The 25,393-nt window shown below is 39.1% G+C and overlaps 1 protein-coding gene across 8 annotated transcripts in view; it reads right to left on the reverse strand.

Annotated features, from left to right (window-relative positions):
* Window positions 1–25,393, reverse strand: part of ARHGAP10 (Rho GTPase activating protein 10) — a 288,119-nt gene that overhangs the window by 24,330 nt on the left and 238,396 nt on the right. For all 8 annotated transcript variants that reach the window (XM_070611643.1, XM_070611639.1, XM_070611641.1 and 5 more), the window contains one exon: window positions 3,665–3,824. In XM_070611643.1, coding sequence (XP_070467744.1) covers window positions 3,665–3,824 — 160 coding nt within the window. The remainder of the gene's footprint in view (window positions 1–3,664; window positions 3,825–25,393) is intronic.

A 25,393-nucleotide genomic window follows, 5' to 3' on the forward strand; every position in this document is an offset into this window, starting at 1 on the left:
TTTCTGTAAAACAGAGCTACTGTGGTACTATGGGTTCCACACACATTTGGATTCCATTTTTTAGGACCTGAGATACAGCAAGTGTAAATTTGGGAATGGAGAGTCACCACCCTGGATTAAAACCAAGTGGCCCAGACAGTGCCTCTGTTTTAAAGCCCTGAGTAGAATTTTAATGACCCCACAGCAACTTTGGTTTTATTAAAAAAGAATCTTTATCAGCATTTACTCAGATCCTACTATATTCAATACTGTACAGCTGGTATGCAGAGATGATAGATTAAAAAAAAAAACAAAAAAACATAATACACACAATGAAGACTAAATTTACAAATGCTAAGAAAACAAAGAAAAATGCTATAAACAGAAAACGGTGAGATTAATTCTGTGAAATTCCTGGAGGAAGAGGTTTTAAAGTTTAGAAGGAAGAAAGATCGGAAACCAAACACAGTTGCCTAAGAGACTTCCAACGATATACGGAAAGAAATGAGATTTCCATGGGGCCAGGCTGATGGCTCATCAAGCCATGCTGTGGCAGCATCCCACATAAAAGGACTTACAACTAGGATGTACAACTATGTACTGGAGCTTTGGGGAGAAAAAAAAAAAAAGAGGAAGACTGGCAACAAATGTTAGGTCAGGGCCAATCTTCCTTACCAAAAAAAGCATACCTTTAAAAAAAAAAAAAGAGGAATGAAATTTCCAAAAGAAAAGTATTTTTATATATACATATTAAAATTGGAAATAAAATATTTATTAATAACTATGTTAATATCACTAAAAAGTTCAAAGAGTATAAGACCAATTCCTATCATTGAGAATTTTATAATCTGTCTTGGAGGAAAGGAAAGATTAGATAGTGTTATGGACTGAATGTTTGTGTTCCCCCAAAACTGAGATGTTAAAACCCTACCCCTTTCCATGTGACTGTATTAGGAAGTGTGGCCTTTGGGAGGTAATTAGGATTCGATGGGGTCCTGAGAGGGGAATCCTCATGAATGGGATTATAAAAGTCCTTATAAGAGTCATGAAGTCTGGAGTCTGCAAACTGGAAACGGGCTCTGCCCAGAGCCATGCTGACACTCTGATCTTGGAAATCCAGCCTCTAGAACTGTGAGAAATAAATTTCTGGTGTTTATAAGCCAGTCAATCAAAGTATTTTTGTTATAGCAGCCCAAACTGACTGAGAGAGAGAGCTAGGCAGGCAGATGGAGATACTAATATAGATGCATAGATACACATCCACATATACCACTTAAATATCAAATAACACAAAAGGTAAATACTAACTAATACGAGAAGGCAATATTTTCTTAATGGCAAGTATCGGCTATAGACAGAGAAAGACATTATTTAGAATCTTCCTGTAGACGAGGGCACTAGAGAGAGTTTCCTGAAGGTGAAAACTCAATTAGACCCTGCAGACAGGTCAGATCATCTTGAGCAAAAAAGCGGGGGAGATATTTCAGGCAGAGGGAATCCAAGTATGGGAGAGGCACACAAGGGCTACTTGGAGACAGCAAACACATCATCCCAGAAGAGTTAAAAAAAGAAAAAAAGAAAAAGGAGAAAGAGATATCATTTATCCTACTTATACTCCTCATAGAAGCTGTTTACAATCAACACACGCCTAGAACTTTGGGGGGTGGAGGGTGGAGGTAGCTGTCTATATAAGGGTTTGCAAATCATCACCTGGAATCATGTTAGAAATGTCCATTTTTAGGCTCCCTCTCAAAAGTTACTCTGGGGTGGGGCCCAGCAATGTAGGCTTAACTAGCCCTCCAAGTGACCATGGTGTGGGCTCAAGTTTGAGAAGCACTCCTAATGATAAATCTGGACTGAAATATGCTTACAAGTAAATCCTCTAAAAGATACCCAAGAAACATTTTATACAGTTAAGAGAAATACAGATGTCTTTTATCCAACACACAGAAAAAAGTCAAGTTCTTAAAGTAGGAGAAAGTCGACATTATAACAAAAACCTCCTTTCTAAACTTGCTTCAACTACTTATTTTCCCCCTCTCCTTTTCTGGCCTCTCAACGTTGGAGTGCTTTCCACGACATTTTAAAATTTGTATGAATAGGAAGCTGGGGAATTCACTCCTCGTTTGATTTATGACCAAGAATATCAAGCTCTTCATGTTTCCAGCATAGACGTGCTGTGAATTGAGCATTGGCTATATCGTGGCTCATAATGTCACCACTATGGAAGAAGGATGACTGAGTAAACTGTTCTCCACTGACTGCGACATACGCTCACTGAAAGAAATAATTAGAGATCTGGTTTTTGCTTTAAAACACACACACACACACACACACACACACACACACACACACACAGAGGCCAAATTCCACCCCAAGAGCGCCCAGCATTACAGATTCTAAGAACCTATGTAACCACTGTCCTTGTTGCTTGGAGGACTAAAGTGAAAAGAATACTTTTATTCTGGAAAAAGAATAGTAAAAATGACAAGCATGTTTGAGTAATATGTAATATAAATCCATAATACACAGTCTTCAGCATATAAATATACATATATGACAACCTTGGGTGAAAAATCTCATCTGGAGAATGTGTTTCTATACTTTGTTTAACTTTGATTTTTGATTAGATTTTCAAAGTCTTCAGGTCACCCCCAAATTTTAGCATACCAAATTTCTCCCAGCCTCTTTCAATACTTAATAAGTTCATAATGATTTCATGTGAATCCAGCAGTAACTATAAAAAGCCAAGTAATGTGAGGAACACTTTCCAAGTCCATTTAAAGTCCCAAGAATGCCCAGCAAGGGTCGGATGACATCATTATCTGTGATTTATTTTAAGCAACTTTGACTTAAAAGACTTTTTTTTCTTTAACTTTAAAGACAGGATACCCAAATACTCTCAGGCTGATTTATAAATGTATTTTTGGATGTAATTTGACTGACTAATCAAGTAATGCCAAGTAATGATTACTAGACTTCTTGTTTTTCTTCTCTGAGCATTTGTTTGAAATGTGACGCTCTTTTGATGTCCCACACACCACCAAACTGCATTTACCCCAGAGCCTCGATCAGCACAGAAAGACAAAGCCTCATGTGGTCAAGCCAGGTCCATGGTATTTTGTTTGTATTGGTATTATCTGTCCTAACATATCTGAGCTGAGCGACACATACCTGGCAACAAAACTAAACTGAGAAGATGAAATCAGATATTTCATCCATCAATTGTCAATTATGCAGAGTGCTAGGGAGTAAATAGAGCAGAACACTAGCATAAAGCTCTCAAAGATTCATATAAGTAAAATATGATTCTACAGAGAGTTTCAAGAGTCTACTGATCACAATGCATGCATTTTCACATCTCTAAAAGTTTGCATAACTAGTAAGAAAACATCCTGAGTAGGACAATAACAAATTTCCTTTTGTGCAACCCAAAACTTCCACAGAACTAAACTTAAAACAGACATGAAATAGCACCCCATCCAGCCCTTCCATCCTAGGAATACAGAGACACTATTCAAGAAAGGCCTTTTTTATGGACCCTTCTCCCTTTGGCAGCCCCACTAATTATAGAGAACAAAGGTCCTTAGATCTAATGGCTTCAGTACCTACTGGCCACATAAACTTCAAAATGAAGGTCACGGCCCTCCTTCCATCAGCACCAAACAGAAGCACAACTACTTACCCAGTGGATGTCCAGTCCCCAAAGCTGCCCCCATCTGCGAGAAGGTGGTTTTTGTCTGGTCCAGGAGGCCCGGGGACAGTTGCAGTCGTGGGAGATGGGGAGGAGAGTGAGTCAAGACTGCTGGGGGGGGTGTCCTCCTTAGGAGGGTTAGGACTGTCACCTAGAGAGGGGAAAAAAAGCATCAACTTCCAAACAAATACTTAGAGGAGAATAACGAACTCTACTAATAATTATATGGCATCACTCGATCAGTCACTCCAATTATATCCAAAATTACATTTACAATTCAACCTGAGAGTATTTGGGTGTCCTATGATTAAAGTTTTTATTTTATTTTCAACCAAAGATGCTTAAAATAAATCATAGATAATACACACTAAGGAGTGTTTACCCCACAAGAAAATAGAACAATCAAAATCAGATCAAATGGAAGATGAAAGCTTTAATGGTGGCCACAAAGACTTCCTAATCTAGGAGGAACACAGTTATAAATCAATGATAACCTCAAGAACAATTCAGAGCAGTGCACCAGCCCCAAAGGTTCCAACCTCTCACTTTCTAGTCACCTGATGGTTCTTTAAGCCATTGTCAATCACCACTTGGTGCATAATAAATTAAACAACTCCAAAGGGACCTTATCTTCTGAGCTGGTGTCTTGGATTACAATTTAATAGCCAAACTTATTAAAATCTCGGACACAGAGAAACTTCCATTTCCCTGTGATCATTAGAGAGGATGTTGGGGAGGGAGGGAGGGAGATATGATGTGGTAAGAGATAAATGTGGGCAGGCCTTCTCTCTGGTCTAAGTCTCCCTGGAAAGCCCTACTCTGCCCCCAATTCACAAATGTACAGGCTAGAATATACAAGAATCAGGCCCTTGCAGTGACTGCACGGGATGATTTTAAACCAAAACTAAAAGCATTTCTTCTTTTTTTTGAAGAAGAAGAAGATTAGCCCTGAGCTAACTGCTGCCAATCCTCCTCTTTTTGCTGAGGAAGACTGGCCTTGAGCTAACATCCGTGCCCATCTTCCTCTACTTTATATGTGGGACGCCTACCACAGTATGGCCTGCCAAGCGGTGCCATGCCCGCATCCGGGATCGGAACCGGCAAACCCTGGGCCGCCGAAGTGGAACGTGAGCACTTAACCTCTGCACCACCGGGCTGGCCCCTAAAAGCATTTTTTACATGGGTTGCATGATTTATTCACTCACAGAGAACCATTCTATGAAATATGTTTGGTATCATTTGTACACACTATGGGCTTGGGTGGAAAACACAGAAGATGGAAAGGAGTGCTCATCAGAGCAGTTGTTCCCCACAACTGGTCTTCTTGCCCTCACAGTGCTCCCGGAAACCATAAATGCACCTGAACAGCACCCTTCAGAGCCTGGACGCCTCACCAAACCCATGGTCCCCATTAATATCAGCTGCTCTGGGATGCCTTGCAGAGGCAGCACATTCTATTAAGATGACACTGACTTGGCCTTGATTTGATAAGTGATGAGCCATAATAGCTGGTCAACAAACTGCCTTGGAAGCAGATGATACACAACGTAGAGGTCCATACCCCCAGCCACAAACAGCTTTTAGCCGATTAAACAATTTTTCCTCAGTCCTAGGTCGTAGAAATAGAGTATGCCTGAATGGCAGGAACAGCAAGGAACTCGCTCTCAGAAAACCATCTTAGATGGATTTCAACTCTACTAATTATGAAGCACAAGAGAATTTCTGGGCTCTGATTAAGCTAGATCCCAAGATACTAATCTTGAAAATTGATTGTATGAGAAAATTCTTATTTAACGCTGACCCAGCTTACAACTAAGGCTAAGAGAGAGAATCTTAGAAATGGAGATCTAGAAAAGCTGAATTCAGGGAAGTAGGAGTTACAGATGGTGGTGATGGCTGGAAGAAGGAATTCCGTGGGGGGCAGCTGGGGAAAGATATCTGGATGATCCTGTGCAGAAGATTCTGGTAAGGAGGAATTTTCTGAGTTTTTTTCTTTCATAATGCGTTGTTGGGGAGGGAGGGAGAAATGATGCGGTAAGAGACAAACACGGGCAGGCCTTCTCCCTGGTCTGTCTCCCTGTAAAGCCTTGCCCTGTCCCCATTCACAAACATACAGTCTAGAATACGGTATGATTCTGTTTTCAGCGGAGTCACTTTTCCTACAGCCCTTCACCACAAAAATGTTTAGCTAATTGGAATAATTCAGCCCCAAACAGAAGGGCCAATTTTCAGGCAAATGAACCAAAACCCACTGATGGACCACTCTGATTTCCTTTTGATTTATTTTCGTTCTGGGACACAGTCCACTGCAAAACAAAGGCTACTTCTTCCCCAGTGCCTGGATAGCTCAAGTCCATTCGGTCTTTTCTGCCTGAGAACAAGGGGCTGGAGCTCCAGCTTTCCCAGGCTCCTCCTTGTTCGCTCCGTCATCATGAGCAATGACTCCCTTCAAAATTAAGCGAGTCTCAAACACAACCCCAGCAGAGAATCTCAAGTCACCTCCTGAACATTTACCTGCATGAGAGCTGCCAATTCAGGACTTGGCCAGAAGTAGCAAAATATGAACAGCTCTGAAGCAGAACAGGATAACCTCCATAGTGCGTCAGATGCAAGCAGATTCCTGGCTTCAGGAGCCTGGATCCTGGCCCTCTGCTCTCTGGGCCTCACTTCCTGTCTCCAGGGTAGGGCATGACAGAGCAAAAGCAGCAAATGAGAGTCTGGGACCAGCTATTCCCTGACTCACTCCTACAAGGAGAAACCTATCAATGAGAAGCAACCTTGGGGAAGCGGAGTGCAAGGGTCTCATGTTACTTTCAAAAGATGCCTGACATGTTTTTACATCAGATACACTAGCTCATCAACACTGCCTCAAATCCTTTTCCCAAGCAGACTGACACAGCACAAATTATCATTCAACGTATTACATCACATTCTATTCAGAGAATTTCTCTCTTCCTGCCAAACAGCAGCAACCTGAACCCTCAAATGAAAAGAATATTGGTAGAAGGGAATAATATGTTTACACAAACTGATCAAACGAAGAGACACCTCACCCTACTTTCCATGTGCACAAAATTCCTTTCTCCCTCACTGTTCAGGAATGAGCTTAACTACATGAGAATCACTGAATTCAAGGAAACGCTAATATCAGGCACATAAACATTAAATATTTATAACCATTTCTGAAACTTTAGTTCACCAAAATCAAGTTACTACTTTTTAACTACTAGGAAAACAGTAAAACTTTTTAAGAAAAATTCTATATTCAATGATCTATGGAGTAAAGATTTTAGATCCTATGAAACTAATTTGTACTTGAGAATTAAAGTCAGATACTCTCATCGTTTTTCACCTTTCACTTCTTTTGAGTGTCACATGACTTCGTGCCTTGGGTGTTACCTTTTAACGGGCATCTACAGACAGACAAATAACCTGTGAGGAACACGGTTGTTCCGGTAAGTGAACAAAAACGGTGCTGAAGGATTTTCACTATGAACAGATTCCAAGATAAGAAACACACTAGAAATAGAACTACCACCATCTGGAAGAGAAAATGCCTACCTCACAACATCCAGCTTAATTCCCACCTTCTCCGCAAAGCACTTCCAACCACCTTGTCTGCCTCTTCACTCCTTCTCACAATTATAAGCAGTAATCAACTTAGCGTTTCACTGTCATCTAATGATTTCATGACCTGGTTTTAGTCCCCATCTCCATTAGCATTTTTTGAGGATGGAGTCTGTCTCAGTCTTGGTAATCCTTAGAGAATACAATGCAGTGCCAGGCAAACCAGGAGTCTTCAGGAAATACAGACTGGACTCACTGCCACATGAACTATCATGAATATGGAAAGACAATGCCTCCAGGAGTGAGAAGGGGAAAAAATCTACAAACTTGAAAGTATTGCTACAAAATCTGCACACAGCTTCTGATTACCATCCTCTCCCTTTTCAAGCCATCTCTCACCCTCTTTATTCAATCAACAAGCATTTACTGAGCTTCTACTTATGCACAAGGCACATCACGGACACGGAGTTATAAAAGTGAAGAGTCTATCCCTAACCTAAAGGTGTTCATAGTACAGTGCCAAAGACAGTCAGTAAAGACAAACACAGCAGAAGGTGGTATAAGGTACACTATGATTCTATCACAGAGCCTTGAGAGTCAGAGAAGGGAGTTTCCAAAGCTGCCCACGGTGGGGGTGAAAGACATGGGAGTCAGGAAACAGGAACAGGAAGAAACTACTGCCAGACTTTCAAGGAAAGAAGCCCTAATAGAGAAAGTATCAAGATTTAAAGCATAGAAACAAGAGAGAAAGTGGCAGTTTTCAGAGGCACAGGGAGTTGGATTTGGCCAGACAGTAGGGTCGAAAGCAGAAAGCAGGTGTATAAAGTAGGATGAAGAGTTTTGACTACAACACTAAAGTATCTGAATTTGTGCTATAGACATTGGGAAGTTAGTGCATGGATTAAGCAGGGAAGTGATATGATCCAGAGAATGGATTCAAGAGATATTCCAGTATTACAGTCATTAAAACTCTGTGAATAAAAGCAAATGATGAGAAAGGAAACCATCAACAAAACGAAAAGATAACCTAACAATTGGGAGAAGATATTTGCAAACCATACATCAGATAAGGGGTTAATATCCAAAATATACAAAGAACTCATAGGTCTCAACAAAAAAAAAACCAACAACCCAATTAAAAACTGGGCAAAAGACCTGAACAGAGATTTTTCCAAAGAAACTATATGGATGGCCAACAGGCACATGAAAAGATGTCCAACATCATTAACTATCAGGGAAATGCAGATCAAAACTACAATGAGGTATCATCTTACTCTGGTCAGAATGCCTATAAGTAACAAGACAGGTAACAACAAGTGTTGGAGAGGATGTGGAGAGAAACGAACCCTCATACACTGCTGGTCTGAGTGCAAACTGGTACAGCCACTATGGAAAACAGTATGGAGTCTCCTCAGAAAATTAAGAATAGATCTACCATATGATCCAGCTATCCCACTGCTGGGTATCTATCCAAAGAACTTGAAAACGCAAATCCCTAAAGATACATGCACCCCTATATTCATCGCAGCCTTATTCACAATAGCCAAGACTTGGAAGCAACCTAGCTGCCCTTCAGGGGACGAAGGGATAAAGAAGATGTGGTATATATACACAAGTGAATACTACTCAGCCATAAGAAATGATGAAATCCGGCCATTTGTGACAGCATTGATGGACCTTGCGAAGTGAAATAAGTCAGAGGGAAAAAGTCAAATACCGTATGATCTCACTCATAAGTAGAAGATAAAAACAAAGACAAACACACACATAGCAACGGAGACTGGATTGGTGGTTACCACAGGGGAAGGGGAATGGAAGAGGGCGAAAGGGGTGGTTAGGCACACATGTGTGGTGATGGATTGTGATTAGTCTTTGGGTGAACATGATGTAATCTACACAGAATTCGAAATATATTATGATGTACCCCTGAAAGTTATACAATGTTAATAATGAAATGTTACTGCAATAAAAAAAAAGTGGAGGAAAAAAAAAGTAAACACTGAGAGAGAAATCTAAGATGACCCTCAAGTTCTCGGCTTAGGTAACTGGGTGAATGGTAGATTTATGCATTGGAATAAGGAATAACAAAAAAGGAGCAAACTGGGTGTGAGAGATAATAAAACCAGTTGTACACATCTTGGGCGTGAGGTGTCAATAAAAACTCCAGGTGAAAATATCCAGAGGAGAGATGGTTATACAATCCCAGAGCTCAGGAGAGAGGTCTAGGACAATTTACTTTATTTGAGAGTCATGTAGGTAGAACTGAAGTCACGGCATTGGATGGAGAGAACAAAGGAGAAAATGTAGAAATGTAAGAGAACCTTGGAGGAACTTCAGATGTAAGCAGCAGGCTTCTCCTTAAGCAATATTGGTGGTGATGGTGGTGGTGATTGTTGCCGTTATTATTCTGCTAAATACAGAGAAGTGTTATTTTGCAAATATTTAAGATTCCCTCCATTGACATAAATTCTCAAAAAACTGGGCAAAAAGGGTCGACCCCGTGGCTGAGTGGTTAAGTTCCCACGCTCCACTTCGGTGGCTCAGGGTTTCACCAGTTTGGATCCTGGGCGCAGACATGGCACGGCTCACCAGGCCATGCTGAGGCAGCATCCCACATGCCACAACTGGAAGGACCCAGAACTAAAAATATACAACTATGTACCAGGGGACTTTGGGGAGAAAAAGGAAAAATAAAATCTTTAAAAATAAAAAAAACACTGGGCAAAAAGTTTCATGACAGCTTCTGGATTTCACTATTTAGCCTGATTTCTTTATGACCTTGAGTACATGAACAAGTGTTTTATTTTCACGATAGACTAAATTAGAGCAAGAGGGAACAAGAACTTGATAAGTCTACCATATCTAACAATTCAGAGAATGCTTATCTCCTTAATTTCAATACACTGATAAGCTTTTACTGCAGTAAGTTGAACTTTCTTGTTCTGATGATAAGCTATTCTCTCCATTCATCTTATGGTCATTTTACTTAAATAGAACTGCTTTCGCCTTGTTGCAGGGAACAAGGCTTTGAGTTTTCCCTCCCATTTCATTCATTTCTTCTTTGTCTTCCCCTCAGATAGATTTCCTAACAGTTAAGAAGTCAGAGGTAGTTGTCTTTGTTTCTTTCTTTTCTTTTTTTTTTTTTTTTTAAAGATTGGCACCTAGGCTAACTGTTGCCAATCTTTTTTATTCTTTCTGCTTTATTTCCCAACCCCCGCCCGCCCCCCCCCCCCCCCCCCGCCCGGTACATAGTTGTATATCTTAGTTGCAGGTCCTTCTAGTTGTGGGATGTGGGACGCCGCCTCAACGTGGCCTGACGAGCGGTGCCATGTCTGCGCCCAGGATCCAAACCCTGGGCCACCGCAGTGGAGCACATGAACTTAACCACTCGGCCACAGAGGTAGTTCTCTTTGAATCCTTTACCTGCTGTCTTCCATTTAGTCTAAAATGTTTGGGTATGGTATGAAACCACAGAAATTTTGTTATTCCTCAGAAATGGACTGTCTCTAAAGCAGCAAGAAAATTCTATGTTACCCTCTCTTAAATATCCTGGCTTACATATTAGCAGAAGTGAGAAAGAAAAGGAAAACGGGACAGAAAAGAGAAAGCAAAAAAAAGAAAGGATCTAATTTATTAGTTGAACTTAATTCTAACAAACTTCACAGTTACGCATTTGGTTAACTGGAAGACAAATGCAGACTGCTACTGTGGTTCCATTGGCAAGCAAATACACTTGCCAGGTCAGAACAATCTTAGATGCTTCTAAATATCAAACAGGTCATCACTAGGATCAAAGAAAGATTTACCAAGAACAGACTAACTGCACTTATAACAACATAGAATATTTTCACAATAAAGGCCAGTCAGGAAATTTCCAGTCAAGATGGCAATGAAATTTTAAGTGGAGACCCACCTCTCCTCCTATATATGCCCAACAACAACTTAAAAAAACATGTAAAATAACATTTTAAAAGTAAATTAAAAGATATTACTGCACTCAAAAACTTGTTACACATCTCTGTGAAACAGAAACAGACAGGAGACATTCAGACTCAGAAGTCAGTGGGAGCACAAACCAAATGGGCCCACTGGTTCCGGGATCTATCGAAAGCAGCAGAACCAGCCAGATGTTTAAACCCTGTGATGTCCTTAGGTCAAAACACCTCCAGTACACCAGGCATGGGGCAGGGGGCTAGAACCAGGCTTTGCATGTAGAACTAGGGGTTGAGAGATGCTCTCCACACTAAATGAAAGCCAAAAATCTATGAGAAAGGTCCCCACTTGCCTGGGGAAGTGGATTTGACATGCTTACCCTTCCATGCCCAGGATGAGAGTTATGTGCACAAAGAAGAAGACCCAGTTCTGAACCAAAGTACCTACGTGAACCTGGTCGGGGCAAGAACCAGAGTGGGAGCAGAAAAAAGAAAGAAGGAAGAGAAGGCGGCGCCAACTCATCATAACCATGTGCACACACACAAATTCCTCCTTCACAACGGACTGGTAAACTATAATGTCTAAGAACACAAAGAAAACTAAGACCGCAAACTCAAATTAGAAAATTCAGAGACGTAGAGATTTGTAATATATAGAAAAGAAGTGAAACTGCCAACACCCAGGTCTCAGAGGAAGAAATAAATTGAGAGGAAGAAATATTTAAAGAAATAATGACCAATTCCTCAAAATTAAAGGAACTTCAATGACCTCAAGCCAAAGGACTCAGAGTGTCAAACAGGGATATAAAGAAAATACTGCATGTAAGATACATTATTGCAAAATATAAGAATATCAAATACAGAGAAAAAAGACAAAAAGCATCTGATAGAGCAAATCATATAAGAAAAAGAACCAGGTTGACATCAGAGTTCTCAACAGCAATAGTGAATATACAAGATCAAAGTAATATGTTTAAAGTATTAAAGGATTTTGAGCACAGAACTATATATTCAAACTGCCAAACTGCCATTCAAATGTGAGGCCACAATAAACATATTATTAGAAATAAAAATACCCACCATTTGTCACACAAAGAACCATACTAACACTCAAATTTTTCAAGTATTTGAATAAAAGAAGTACTATGATATGTTTAATGCACTCAATAATGTCTACTGTTGTCTTCTAAAAACTAGGACAAAAGGGCAAAACATAACCAAAATGATTAAGAACCAAAATTATGCAAAATATCAACACGGTGGGGTGGGTAGCCCAGCAGGAGATGAGAGTCTGTTAAATCATTTGTCTTATGGGGGGTGACAGAAACACAGATAATTAAGTTTAAGAAATCAGTAGATAAATGAGATTATACATCTCAAGGGCAATGACCTTAGAAAGAAAAACAGAATATCTATCATTGGAAACAGGAGAATATTTGCTTTTTTGAAGAGAAAGCAGGAAAGAAGAATCAAAATTCACTAAATAAAAATTATAAAATGACAGAAATCCTAACATAATAGTAATTACAATATATATATAAATGAATTAAACTCACCAATTAAAAGACAGTGACTCTCTGAATGTATTTTTTAAATCCAACATTATGTTGACTATAAGAAACATGCTTAAAACAAAAGACAAGGTTGAAAATAAAAAAAAAAAAAAGAAGATATACTAGGCAAATAACAAAAAGAAAAATAATGATTTTAATAAACTACATAAGAGACACCAAGTCATTTTACACTGACAAAGGGACAAGACGATTGAACAAGAAGATAAGCACCTAATGACAGAGCCTCAAGCAAAAACTACAACTGGAAAGAAAGGGGCCAGCCCCGTGGCTGAGTGGTTAAGTTCACGCGCTCCGCATTGGCAGCCCAGGGTTTTGCAGGTTTGGATCCTGGGCGCAGACCTAGCACCGCTCATCAAGCCATGCTGAGGCGGTGTCCCACATAGCACAACCAGGAGGACCTACAACTAGAATATACAACTATGTACTTGGAGGCTTTGGGGAGAAGACGACGTGGGGGGGGGGGGGGTTGGGTGTAGGAGGCAGGAAGATTGGCAACAGATGTTAGCTCAGGTGCCAATCTTAAAAAGAAAGAAAGAAAGAAAACTGTATGGAAAAACTGAAAAATCAACAACTGCAATTGGTGTTTTTCCACACTTCTCTCAGATACTGCTGTCATGTAGGCTAATAATAATAATAGAGATATCTGCAATCAATAATACAAAGCTGATCTGTTTTACAGACAGACACACACACACATAACATCTTGCAATAAACACAGGATACATATTCTTTAAGAATACATAGAATATTTTTGAAGGAAGACTAAAGTCTTAACAAATTCCAAAGGACAAATACTATACATACTTTCTTCTCAGACAAAAACTGCGAACTATTTAGAACTTCATAAACAAAAGACTAGATTTCCATATGCTAGTAAACTAAATATGGTTAAATGAAAATCATAATGGAAATTAAGATTTAGAATTCAATGATGATAAAAATATTTAACATCAAAATTTGTGAAACATGGAAAATAATATCAAAGAGAACTTTATAGGTCTAAAATATTTATTAGGAAACGAAGAAGGTTCAGAATATTTTATGCCATATTTAAACAATTTTCCTAAATACTGATAGTCAAAGGAGAGTCATCGTGACTGTTTAAATATTCAGATTAAATTCAGAGTGAGCTCTCAATAAAACTATCATTTACTGAAATATATTTGATGCCTTTTTTAGTGTACTCACTTGACAGGGATTACTTATATAATTGATAAACACAGGCTATTCTGCAAAGTCAAAAGCTAATATTCTTAACTGTTATTTATTTATTGTTATGTAAGCCTGTCTGGGAAAAAAATCTCCAAAATCACAGCAGACATTGATGAGAAAACATAATTTGACGTATAAAAACTCATCCTAAGTCCAGAGAAATAAATCTCAAGGCTAAACACGATCTATTTAACTTCTGAGGGTGGCTTCACCACAGTTAGGTGGACTCTCTTCCCAGCAGGGGGCAAACAAAGTTTCTGTGGCTAACATCCACCCCTTGTCCCCTCTCCTCTTGTGCCTGGATTCATTCTCCTGTCATTCTGCATTGTAATTATCCTCCTGGCATTCTGCATTTTCTATCTTGTAAACAGATTGCTCAATAATAACCAATAATGGCCTGCTTAAAGTATTTCAACTTCTTCTTTGCCCCTTTGGTGTGTCTGCTTTATGGATGCTGTGTCCAAGGAGGGCTCAAGCACCAAAAATTTAGGCTTAATGTCTAAGCTGGAGAGGACTGAGAAGGGGGCTAAGAGAGAAAGGATATCCTCAAGGACAAACATTTCTGGGTAAAAGTCACAGTGGGAGACAGACTAACAGCTCTGGGAATGAAGCTGATGGGAAAAGGCTGAAACCAGGAGGGGATTATGAAATGCTGCAGGAGGAGGAGAGTTTTGTTTGTTTTGCTAACTTACATAAGCCTGTTTAAAACGTAACCTTTGAACTAAGCAGGAAATACTCATGGCTGCCCTAGTTTTCACCATGTGACAGATTATGACATCAATAAAATCTCCTTCTATCCATAGTGGTCTTTCCTCCTCATGTTACCCAGGACATATCCCAAAAAAGAAAGGAGTGCCTAGTATCAAGAAAAGTACTCCGAAACTCATTTCATATATATCCTAACATAATTCCTACTTTGCTAAAATGAAGTGTGAGTTGCCATATTTAACCTGTCAAAAACTAGTTTCTAATACTGCAATAAGCCAGCCCTGGTGGTCTAGTGGTTAAGATTCGGCACTCTCAGCACTGTGGCCCGCGTTCATATCCTGGTCAGGGAACCACATCACCCATATGTCAGCTGTCATACTGTGGTGCCTACATGTTACTGTGATGCTGAAAGCTATGCCACCAGGATTTCAAATACCAGCAGGGTCGCCCATGGTGGAGCTTCTAGACTAAGACAGACTAGGAAGAAGGACCTGGCCACCCACTTCCAGAAAAAATGGCCAAGAAAACCCTATGAATACAGAGGAGCAATTGTCTGATACAGCGCCAGAAGGTGAGAAGATGGCACAAAAAGACCAGGCAGGGTTCCACTCTGCTGTGCAAAGGGTCACTAAGAGTCGGAATCAACTCAATGGCACTAACAACAATACTACACTGCCTAGTGTAAATTAGAATAAGCCAAAATTTATGTTTTCCCTCCCTCCGGTTCAATATGCTTGTGGACTTGACATTGTAAATAAAACCTAATGCTAAACAACAAATACGGAAGTGACTTGTATAAATAAACTAAATCTGTCTAGCAGCTGGTGAGAAGCTTCAGATATATGAAACAGTACAAAGAAAACACTTCTCTACCAATTTTTATAAAGCCAGCATGACAGATGGGATGGGGGCCAACAATGGAATTTTAAGGCTGCCAGAGATGAAAAGATATAGCTACCATTCATTCGTTAATGATCTGCATGGGAAGAGTAGCGTGCATTAAGAAGTGCTGTTCCCTGAAATGTGGTTAACACAGGTCAAAGTATACTGCTTGACTCATAAGATACAAGAGATCAGAGAACTCTTACTGGATCAGAACAATAGCCCATCTACTATGGAATTCTACTTTTAACAAGGACATCCAAGGACACTCGAGTTGTCCGTGGCCTCACCCTTCCTACCCAAGTCCTGAAAGTACATCATAATGTCTACTTGCTTTCAAATTACCAGGTGAAATTCTTGTAGACAGTGAAACTGTCTGAGTTTCAACTCCGACTTTCAGAATAGCTTACCACTACTACTCCAAAGGGAGGATTACAGTTTTGTCCAGTATTTTGTTTTTGCGTCTTGTCCTTAGCAGTAGTGTTCCCATAATTATGGACTTACAGACACCAGGGTGGCCAGAGACCTAACTTTGCTGCGAGACTGAGGAAAATGGGAACAGGCCACACCAAAACAACAGAGAAGAGCAGCCTGTCTTGCCCAGCTGATTTTCCAAGACGAGTTTCTTCCAAGTAGCTCATTCCTTGGTTGCTGAAGAAAAGTGAATGGGCTTATTTCTCCACGACCTACAGAGATGCTTGGCTGGGCCAGCAGCTCCCGGACTCCTACGACCTTCTCTAACTGGAAGCTGCTGTAGACAAATGGGATGACTGGGGCACAGCAGAGCAGTCTGTCAGCAGCGTAACTGAGACGGGTCATGGATACATGCAGAACCCAATTAACACTGAACCAGCCAAAAAAGATCCAGCCCTCCCTTCACATCTTTCCAAATGCTCATCTACTTCGACCAAAATGGCCAAAGAATTGAGATAACTTGCGTTATGAGGTACTATCAATAGTAGCGTTAAACAGCTAAGATCTATAGAAAGAAAAAGTCCAAAGCAAGACAAAAATGAAAGTGGATATATTTTTCAGGCCAGATATTTATTCCTATCCTCCTCAAAACATAGGCCACAAGAATTACACGATATCTTATACAATCGTTTTCCTTAACTAGAAAAGTACACACGTGTGCACACACACACTTCCTTTCTTACACTAACTAGAATAATAAGGATAAGTTAGGGAACCCAAAGTTCGACTTTGAAATTGAACTTTTAAAATTGCTGATGTAACTGGGTATCTTTCTTTAAAAAGAAAATCCAACCCTACCATTCAAAGGGAATTCTTCTTCACTGTCCATAGAGTAGTAGGTGCTAAGTGTTCACTGGAAACCAGTCTCGATTCTTTGATCAGAAAATCTTCCCTAAGTCTTACATAGGGAAAAAGGGGAGGGGGCTTAAGAAATTAACAGTGCCAACTGCCCATTAAGGAAAGAAAGCTGATTGTGTTTCTCAGCAATGGGAGGTACACTGAGACAGGTTATAATTGCCAAGTGGAAGGAAAGGTTCCTAAAGTCCCACTTACCCCAATTCTCAGTTCCGCTGCAAGTTAAAGCAACATCACACTGGGTAGGGCGCAAAATGTCCCAGTTCTTCTCATTTCATTTTGCCCTCATCACACAAGACAAACCATAATGGGAACCGTAACAAAGCTAAATAACATGCAGATTAATGACAGTCAGTGGCTAGATGAGAATATGCACTCAGGGTAATACAATTTCTTTATTTGGAATCACTTCTAGGAAAATGAAATGCAACTCTCAATGGGATAGCCTCCTACCCCCCCAACCCCAAAAGCATCAAAAACAAAACTACATATAGATATGCATCCCCCCCAAAAAAACGAGTGAAAGAAAAAAAGGGCAGCTCCTGACCTATAAATTAAAGTGTCACACTGAGGCATGAAAAGATGTAATGAAATTGCCATAAAATTATAAAGCAGATTTTATTTTCCATTGCCTAAATATTTAAAAATATAAGCATAATGTTTGCCCAAAATAGCTACTGGATGGCTAAGATATGTCAAAAGCGTACGCTCAGAAAAGCTGATGAGAGGATCAGCTGTGTTATAATCATGACATAAAACACAGAGCCCATCATAACGTTAAAGCAGCAGCTAATAGGCATTAGGTTACAACTCAGGAACCACCTCTACTCTCTGCAAAGGTCGATGGAAGTCTGTGGCAATTCAATTATAAAGTGAGTAAGACCAGTTCAGTAGCAATGTCAATAGAATTCAAAGCAAATTGCTTTACAGAGTAAAGCAGAAAGCATTTTTATGTCATCATCACAGTCCTGAGGCATTATTTACAGACTGAGATTTCTGCCTACATAAACAAACAAAATCAAAACCACCACTGTTGTTTTGTCCTTAGAAACCAAAAAGTAATCAGATACTGAATCAAACTGTCTTCCATAAACTTCTGAGGAAGCCCAACACTTTGACAGCTCAGGAAATTTAGAGCCGTGAGCTCAGAATGCAAACTCTAGTCCAGTGGAGACAATGAGGTCTCCTGGACTTAGCTCTTAACCTGTCCTCCTCTCCTTGCTATTCTTCTCACCTAAAGCATATTAATTATAGCTAATTATTTATTAACATTAATTATTATAAAAATAATTATAATGTAATATTATAACATCTTAATTGCCAGATTAAGACGCTAGCAACCAACACGTCTAGGTATTATGCTGGACAAAAAGAACCCAAACTGAAAGACTAAGTTACATTTTCTTTGAAAGTATACCACATAGGAAAGTATATTTGAAGACCTGTACTTCATACATCAAGCCATCAAGAAAATATAAGCTAAAATTCTTGAGCATTTACTAAATTTTGGGTGGTTTGCAGCCATTAATTCATTTGTTCTTGGCAAAAATCATGTGAAATTTTATTGCCAGAACTCAAGAGGCTCAGAGGGGAATTTGCCAAGATCATAAAAAACAGGAGGACAGGGATGTAAATCCAGGTTAGTTTAAACCCAACCTAAACCACAAATAATTCTACCATTCAATAAAGCCCTTAGCTGCCTAGGCGTTTCCAGTGACGGTGATCCCCAAAATGCTAGGACGTTTAAAAAGCAAATCCAACTCTACTGTTCATAAGGGAATTCCTCTTTACTGTCCCTAGAGTAATAGGTGCTAAGTGATTATATGAGAGCAGCCCAGGAAGAAGGTGAAAGATAGATTAAATCTAACAGGAAAACACTAAGCAGTAAGAGCTACCCATTCTCCACGTGCGGCCAAGGAAGTCTCTCCAGATCAATTTTTGCTGGGACTCCATATGCTTTTCTTTAGGGCTCCGCTTCATTCTCTCTACTTCAAATCTGAAATTTACACCCAACACATCAAGTATCAAGCACGGCTTGCATCAGTGTTAAGCTGAAACTTTTGTAAATGAAATACACATATACGTATGTATGTGGTGTGTGTGTACATGTATTTATATGTGTAGCTATGTACGTGTGTGTATAACAAGCAATATACTACAGGAAAAAGGAAGAAATACAGATAAGTATAAAGAAGATAATCATCAGGCTCTCTCTCCCTAAAGATAACCACTCTCATAACTGCTTGACATTCTTGCACATTTATTTCTATGCTTATACATTTAGTTACATAGTTTTTCCTTCAGAAGTGAGACTATTCTGAAAATTCTGTTTTATCACTTTCTTTATTCATTTAAAAGTATACTATGTGTATTACTTCTGCGGAAACATTTTTATCATCATTGGAAGGCCAGGCGCCTGTGTGTGGTTCATAAGGGGCCTGCATCATCTGCCTGTGTTTGGCTGTAGAACACAAAGCCCTCTTAGGAGTAAATCCGCACAACAGACTACATGAAATACTATACAGCAGTGAACAAGGAGGAGGGAGGTCTCTTTGTACTGACATGTTTTATAACACAAGATATACTGGTGTTATAAAATTTTTAAATATAAGGTATAGAACTAGCTTTTGGGTGCACAACAGGGTAAATAAGGATCTATATTCATATTTGTTTATATATACATAAAGAATTCTGGAAGGGTAAATAAGAAACTATAGGTTGAACCACGTAAAACTGCTGCTATTCAATCATTTTGATGTACACAAATAGCAGTTTCATATGCTACGACCCTACTAATAACAGTGGTTAGCAATTCAATTGGAAATCTCAGCTCCGAAAGGATTTAAGAAAAAATAGGTTGAACGACATGGAATTCCTGATGCTTTCTATTTTTGACCTACCAAATGAAAAAAAAAGAATTTGAAATGGTCAATATTAGATGACCCTGGAACTAAAAGATGGCACTTATATATGGCTCAACCTATTAATATCAGTGGTTACAGATCCGGTTCACAGATGTAGCAAGGTGCACGAACTGAGTTGATGGGATGGAATGGAGACTTTTCATTTTGTATCAATTTATACTTTTTGGTGTTTCAAACCAGTGAAGATATTATCTGTTAAAAATAATTTTTTTAATAAAAGGAAGAGAGAAGAGGAAAAAGAAAAGTAACAGTAAAAACCACTATATTTGGGCAGCATCAAATTCCTGGTTGTGCTCATGTTACACATTTCTAACAACCAGCTAAAGAATCAGGTACCTGTGAGATCCACATTACAACTAACGTTAAGACAAGGGATTTGTTCATTTAGGTAAATGGTTGCATAAAACATTATCACTAGAATAAAATGTTTGTTTTCTCTTCCACCTTTCCATGAAAATAGGCCCTCTTTTCTCCTGGAGGGCCCATTTTTGTCACAGTGTTTATGTCTCAGGTTAAAAACCATACTCATCTCTGGCTCCTTCTTCTCCTTCCTGTTCATCCTCACAACCATAATTCTGATTCCCTTACAACAAAACTAGCCACTTTTTTAAATGAAAAAACTAAGAATCATTCTCAAAATTTTAGAAAAAGAATAAATCGCTGGTGCAGCCACTATGGAAAACAGTATGGAGATTCCTCAAAAAACTGAAAAGAGAACTACCATATGACCCAGCTATCCCACTACTGGGTATCTATCCAAACAACTTGAAATCAACAATCCAAAGTAACATATGCACCCCTATGTTCACTGCAGCACTATTCACCATAGCCAGGACATGGAAACAATCCAAGTGCTCATAGACTGATGACTGGATAAAGAAGATGTAGTACATATACACAATGGAATACTACTCAGCTAGAAAAAAAAAAAGACAAATTCATCCCATTTGCAACAACATGGAAAGACCTGGAGGGAATTATGCTTAGCAAAATAAGCCAGACTGAGCAAGACGAACACCAGATGATTTCACTCATATGTGGAATATAAACAAACACATGGACAAAGAGAACAGTTCAGTGGTTACCAGGGAAAGGGGGGTGGGGGTTGGGCACAGGGGGCCAAAGGGAGCATTTATATGGTGACAGACAAGAAATAATGTACAACTGAAATTTCACAATGATGTAAACTATTATGAACTCAATAAAAAAAAAGGTGGAGTAGGAAAAAAAAGAATAAATCAACAAATTGTTTGAAATGCACAGAACATCTCTGAAAAGACTGGAGAAAACCGCCGATGTTTGTTGACTCCAGGGAAGAAAAGACTTTGAGGCCGCACTGGTGTTCAGCACTTCAGCAGGGTGTAAGCAACCCAGGCTCTGGGATCAGGCCACCTGGGTTCAATCTTGACTTTGTCACTAACCAGCTGTGAGACTTGGTGAGTTATTGACCCTCTCTGTGCCTCAGTTTCCTGAACCATAAAACAGGGATAACATACCTATAGGATTGTTACGAGGATTATCTAACTTCAATAAATATTGCTAAAAACAGTATCTGGCCTATAATATGGTATACTTAACTGTTCACTATTATTACCCTCTAAATTTCGCAAGCTGCTCTTGCATTATTAAAAATTTTAAGAAAAAGAGCGTACTTTTAAGATAACTAAGATAATCAACAGAGACTTAAATAATCACTATTTCTATTGTCTCAAAGGAAGAAATAAAATCATGACCGTAATCACATTTCAAGCTCAAAAAATCATGCTGCTGATTTTAGAGAACAAATATTAGTACATGCAAAATGTCTGCCCAAGAACTCATTTTCATAGGCTTGAAGATGTTTTCTTCCTCCTAGGGTGACATTGGACTCCTTCTAAATACTGCTCAGAAGGCACACAGGAAGCCCATGGAAAGCAGAAGGAGCATCTAGAAGGAGCCAAGCTGCAAAGTTGCTACCCAGAGCTCATAAAAGGCAACTAGAGATGAGTAGTTACAGGAGAATTCTCCAGAGTTGACTCACTCTCACGTCTTTTCTGTTTCTTCAACAACTGACAAGGATTCAGTAAGCAAAAGTGAAATGGCCACAGATTTGTTCTGTTCTATTAATTGTAGACAGCACCCTTATTTGTGGGAATTTTTATCATGGGCCCTAAGAGCTTTCTGAGTAACAGAAGTCACTTGGAATTGGCCACACTGAGATAATATCTTCCCCCTTCAAGATTTCTGCTCATCTTCTTGGCTACCAAAGAAAACGTTTCAAATCAGTCACTCTTGACAGCCTTAAAAATTCTGTTTCATTCAGGATAAACAATACTTTGGTTGGTTTGAAAAGATGTTTCTTAGACAGCCCAGCTACCTCCTACGCTGTAAGAGTTTCAAAGAGGCTATAAAGAGAGTGACAGCTGTTTGAATTCAGAACTAGAAATTAAAATAAAAGCTATTAGGAGTGAAGAAAAAACCCACACCACAGGGAGACAAGCTTTAAAGAATTTTTCTCTCTTCCATAAATTCTAGTTACCTGCCATGAACTTATTTTCACCACAGAAACAGCCATGGTATTTTTTAAAGGCATTAAATAAGCTTTTTTCCCCTCCAGAGAAAGGGGAAAACGTTCATCCCACACAGAAGCATAGTTAAGATTATATAGGAAGTCATATAAGAAGTTGCCTTGTGCTTTGTCACTGACATTAGGGGGGCTGAGCTTCTGGGAGGCTTCTGGGGCGACGCCAATGCAGGGGAGGCAGCTTGCATGATTTATGGGCACGTCACAACTCAATTACAGCCCTGAAATTTCTGGCTGCCTTTTCCAACTCATTGATCTCATCATTGTAAAAGTGAGTTAAGAAATAATCTGTCTACATAGACTGTCACTGATGCAAGCCTGGTCTTAGATTTAACTTCACAACACAGTGATTCCATGTCAAGGAATCATAACATTGCTCGCAGGAGATGGCAAGAGGCCTCGGCACTAGGGAAGTTATCATTCAGAGCCCACCCATGAAGTGCTATGCAAAAAGAAATGGTAAGAATCAAGAGAAGACTGCTGAGCTTAAGACACAGATCAGCTTGTGCCCAGTTACTTAGGTTAATTATAATTCTGTGTCAAGCTGGTCAGCTATGTCTACAAGGAAACATCAACACATGTAGAATGTCACTGAAAATCCACGTCAACAATGGTTTTACAGTGGTTCTTCTCACACGTAAATGTCCTGGTAACATTTTGGGGAGGACAGGGTAACTACAATTCACTTACAAAAGCATGCTTTCACGAAGGCGATTTCTAAAGATACTCTGTTGGGAACTGAGATTAGAGAACACGTAGCCGCCATGACTGTCAGCTATCCATCCTTGACGTCCACTGAAATAAGCATCCGTTAGTACAGTGGTAGCATCCCATTCTTTATGATGAGCCTATGAAGGAATGTGGATATATGTCTGTGCAGTAAAGGAGGAGAAAAATAAGCTCTACATTGTTCATGGTTATGAGACTATGATTTCTCTAAGAAAACACAGCACTTCAGTAAGTAATATTTCTCTTTCCATTGACTTTCTATATACACTAATTTTATCAATATATTTTACACTATTTTTACTACCTATTTTCCAAAGCAGTTATATATAAGAGTATGTATTGAAGACACTAACAAAATGAGACATTTCCTTCCTTTGGATGGAAAAAATGGTCTAAATACTTTTAAAAAACAAAACAAAAAAAAAAAAAAAACACCTCTCAGGGCAAAAATTAAGATATGAACCCAAAGATAGATTTACCTATGAGCCTAAAATGTGGCCGATGACATCTATTTTTGATCACTTGCCTTCATCCTCCACATCTGGTCAGTTAAGAAGTCCCAATAACTTGATTTAACATCACTCCCAAATGTCCACTTTATTTTCCATTCCTAACGCTGGTTCAAGCCCACATCAACCTAAGGTAAATTACGTAACCAGCCTCTTACCATGGCCTTCCTGATTTCTACAGAGAGAGTTGGCCTACTCTGGTTTTAGAGGCTGATCCATATCAGAATATGTTCCTCCTTAGGATAGCAGGAAAATGATCATGCTTCATTGTTTATCCATCTCCCCTTCAACAGTTGTATTTTCACTTTTTTGCTTAGAAGGCTCTGCATCCTCGTCACGGTATCTACCACACTGTAGGACTACAATAACACATGTTCGACAAAATGTGTTGCAGTTAGCACATCCGGGATCCAAGTGTGAAAGTGCCAACCCAACGATACCCAAGTAAGACCTACTCTAAAATAATATCAAATCCTGCCAATTGGCTTGCAAGATGATTTTGTTTTCAACTTGCTATAAATCATATTTTTTAAGTTGCCTAAATAAATAAACTGCTACATCATGTCCAAAGAAGATAGGCACAGAATACCTAATTACCCAAGAAGATACAAATAAAAACTAATCCTGTGAATGTCTAGTTCTGTTTAAAATTAGCACTAGCAGAAAGGAAGAAAGGGAGAGCGTAGTCAAAATTCAGATGGTATTCATCTTCTCTCTCACTTCCCAAATCTTTTAAAATTTTTCTTCTGCCTCAAATGAAAAATAACAAAGAATATATCTCATATAGCCTCATGCACTTTCCTTGTCTTGGGGGACTTTGAACAAACACAACAGTCTCTCTCTATATAAGAGGTGGTAAGGATACAAATATGGAGTGGGCAGGAGAAAACATACATACAATATATACTGAACTTTTTCAGAGTTACTTTATTACTGGTTCTAAGGAAATAAAAACACAGAAAGATAAGTTAAGAATGAAATGAAAGCAAATCTTCGATTTTTTACCTTCTTTTTAGCACTTAGCAGCTTTACCTCATATTTTGCTATTTCACAACAACTGACTTAGCCAAATCTACTCAGCTCGGAAGTTCGTCGTTAAATGCTATATGAAAATGAACAATATGGCTTCTACAAAATAATAAAAGACAAGAATTTCAGTAAAGACTTAACGGCTGCTCTACTTAAATCTAGCTAGATGCTATATCCATTTCAGTTCATGTTAATTATCAACAAAGATCTTTAAGCAAGTAACTAGAATTTTAAAGTCTTTTGCAAATAAGTTTAATATCACTTAATCAATATATTACCAAAAACAATGAGCACTGTATATGCAGTATAGTAAATGTGCCAAAGCCAATTAAAATCTTTGTCAAAGTAAAGATACATTAAATTGATCGTCTCTCAATTGGGGGAGGGGGTGTGGCTGAATATAACATCATAAAAATCATGTCTATCAGCAGAGGGTTTCTCTCCTATTTCATACCAGCTTGGATTCTCTGCTTCCACGCCCAGCCTACACTTCGGCTCCTGCTAACAGGCTTGCTGACTCTTTGATAATAATGACTTTTTGATCTGCCTGACGTTAAACTGAAACCAACTCTGAGTGTTTTCCGTGGTTGGTTGTTTGGTACATCACATAGTTTCATACTCTACTCAGTGTAAAAGAAGAAAGACCACAAACCACTTCACTCAAATCTCTGACCAAATCATAGGGCTGAAAAAAATCTCCAGTCATCCAATACAGTCCCTGGAATCTTGGCAGATAATCCACTTAATTTTTACACAAAAATT

The sequence above is a fragment of the Equus przewalskii genome, chromosome 2 (genome assembly GCF_037783145.1).
Source record: "Equus przewalskii isolate Varuska chromosome 2, EquPr2, whole genome shotgun sequence".
Classification (NCBI taxonomy): Eukaryota; Metazoa; Chordata; class Mammalia; order Perissodactyla; family Equidae; genus Equus; species Equus przewalskii.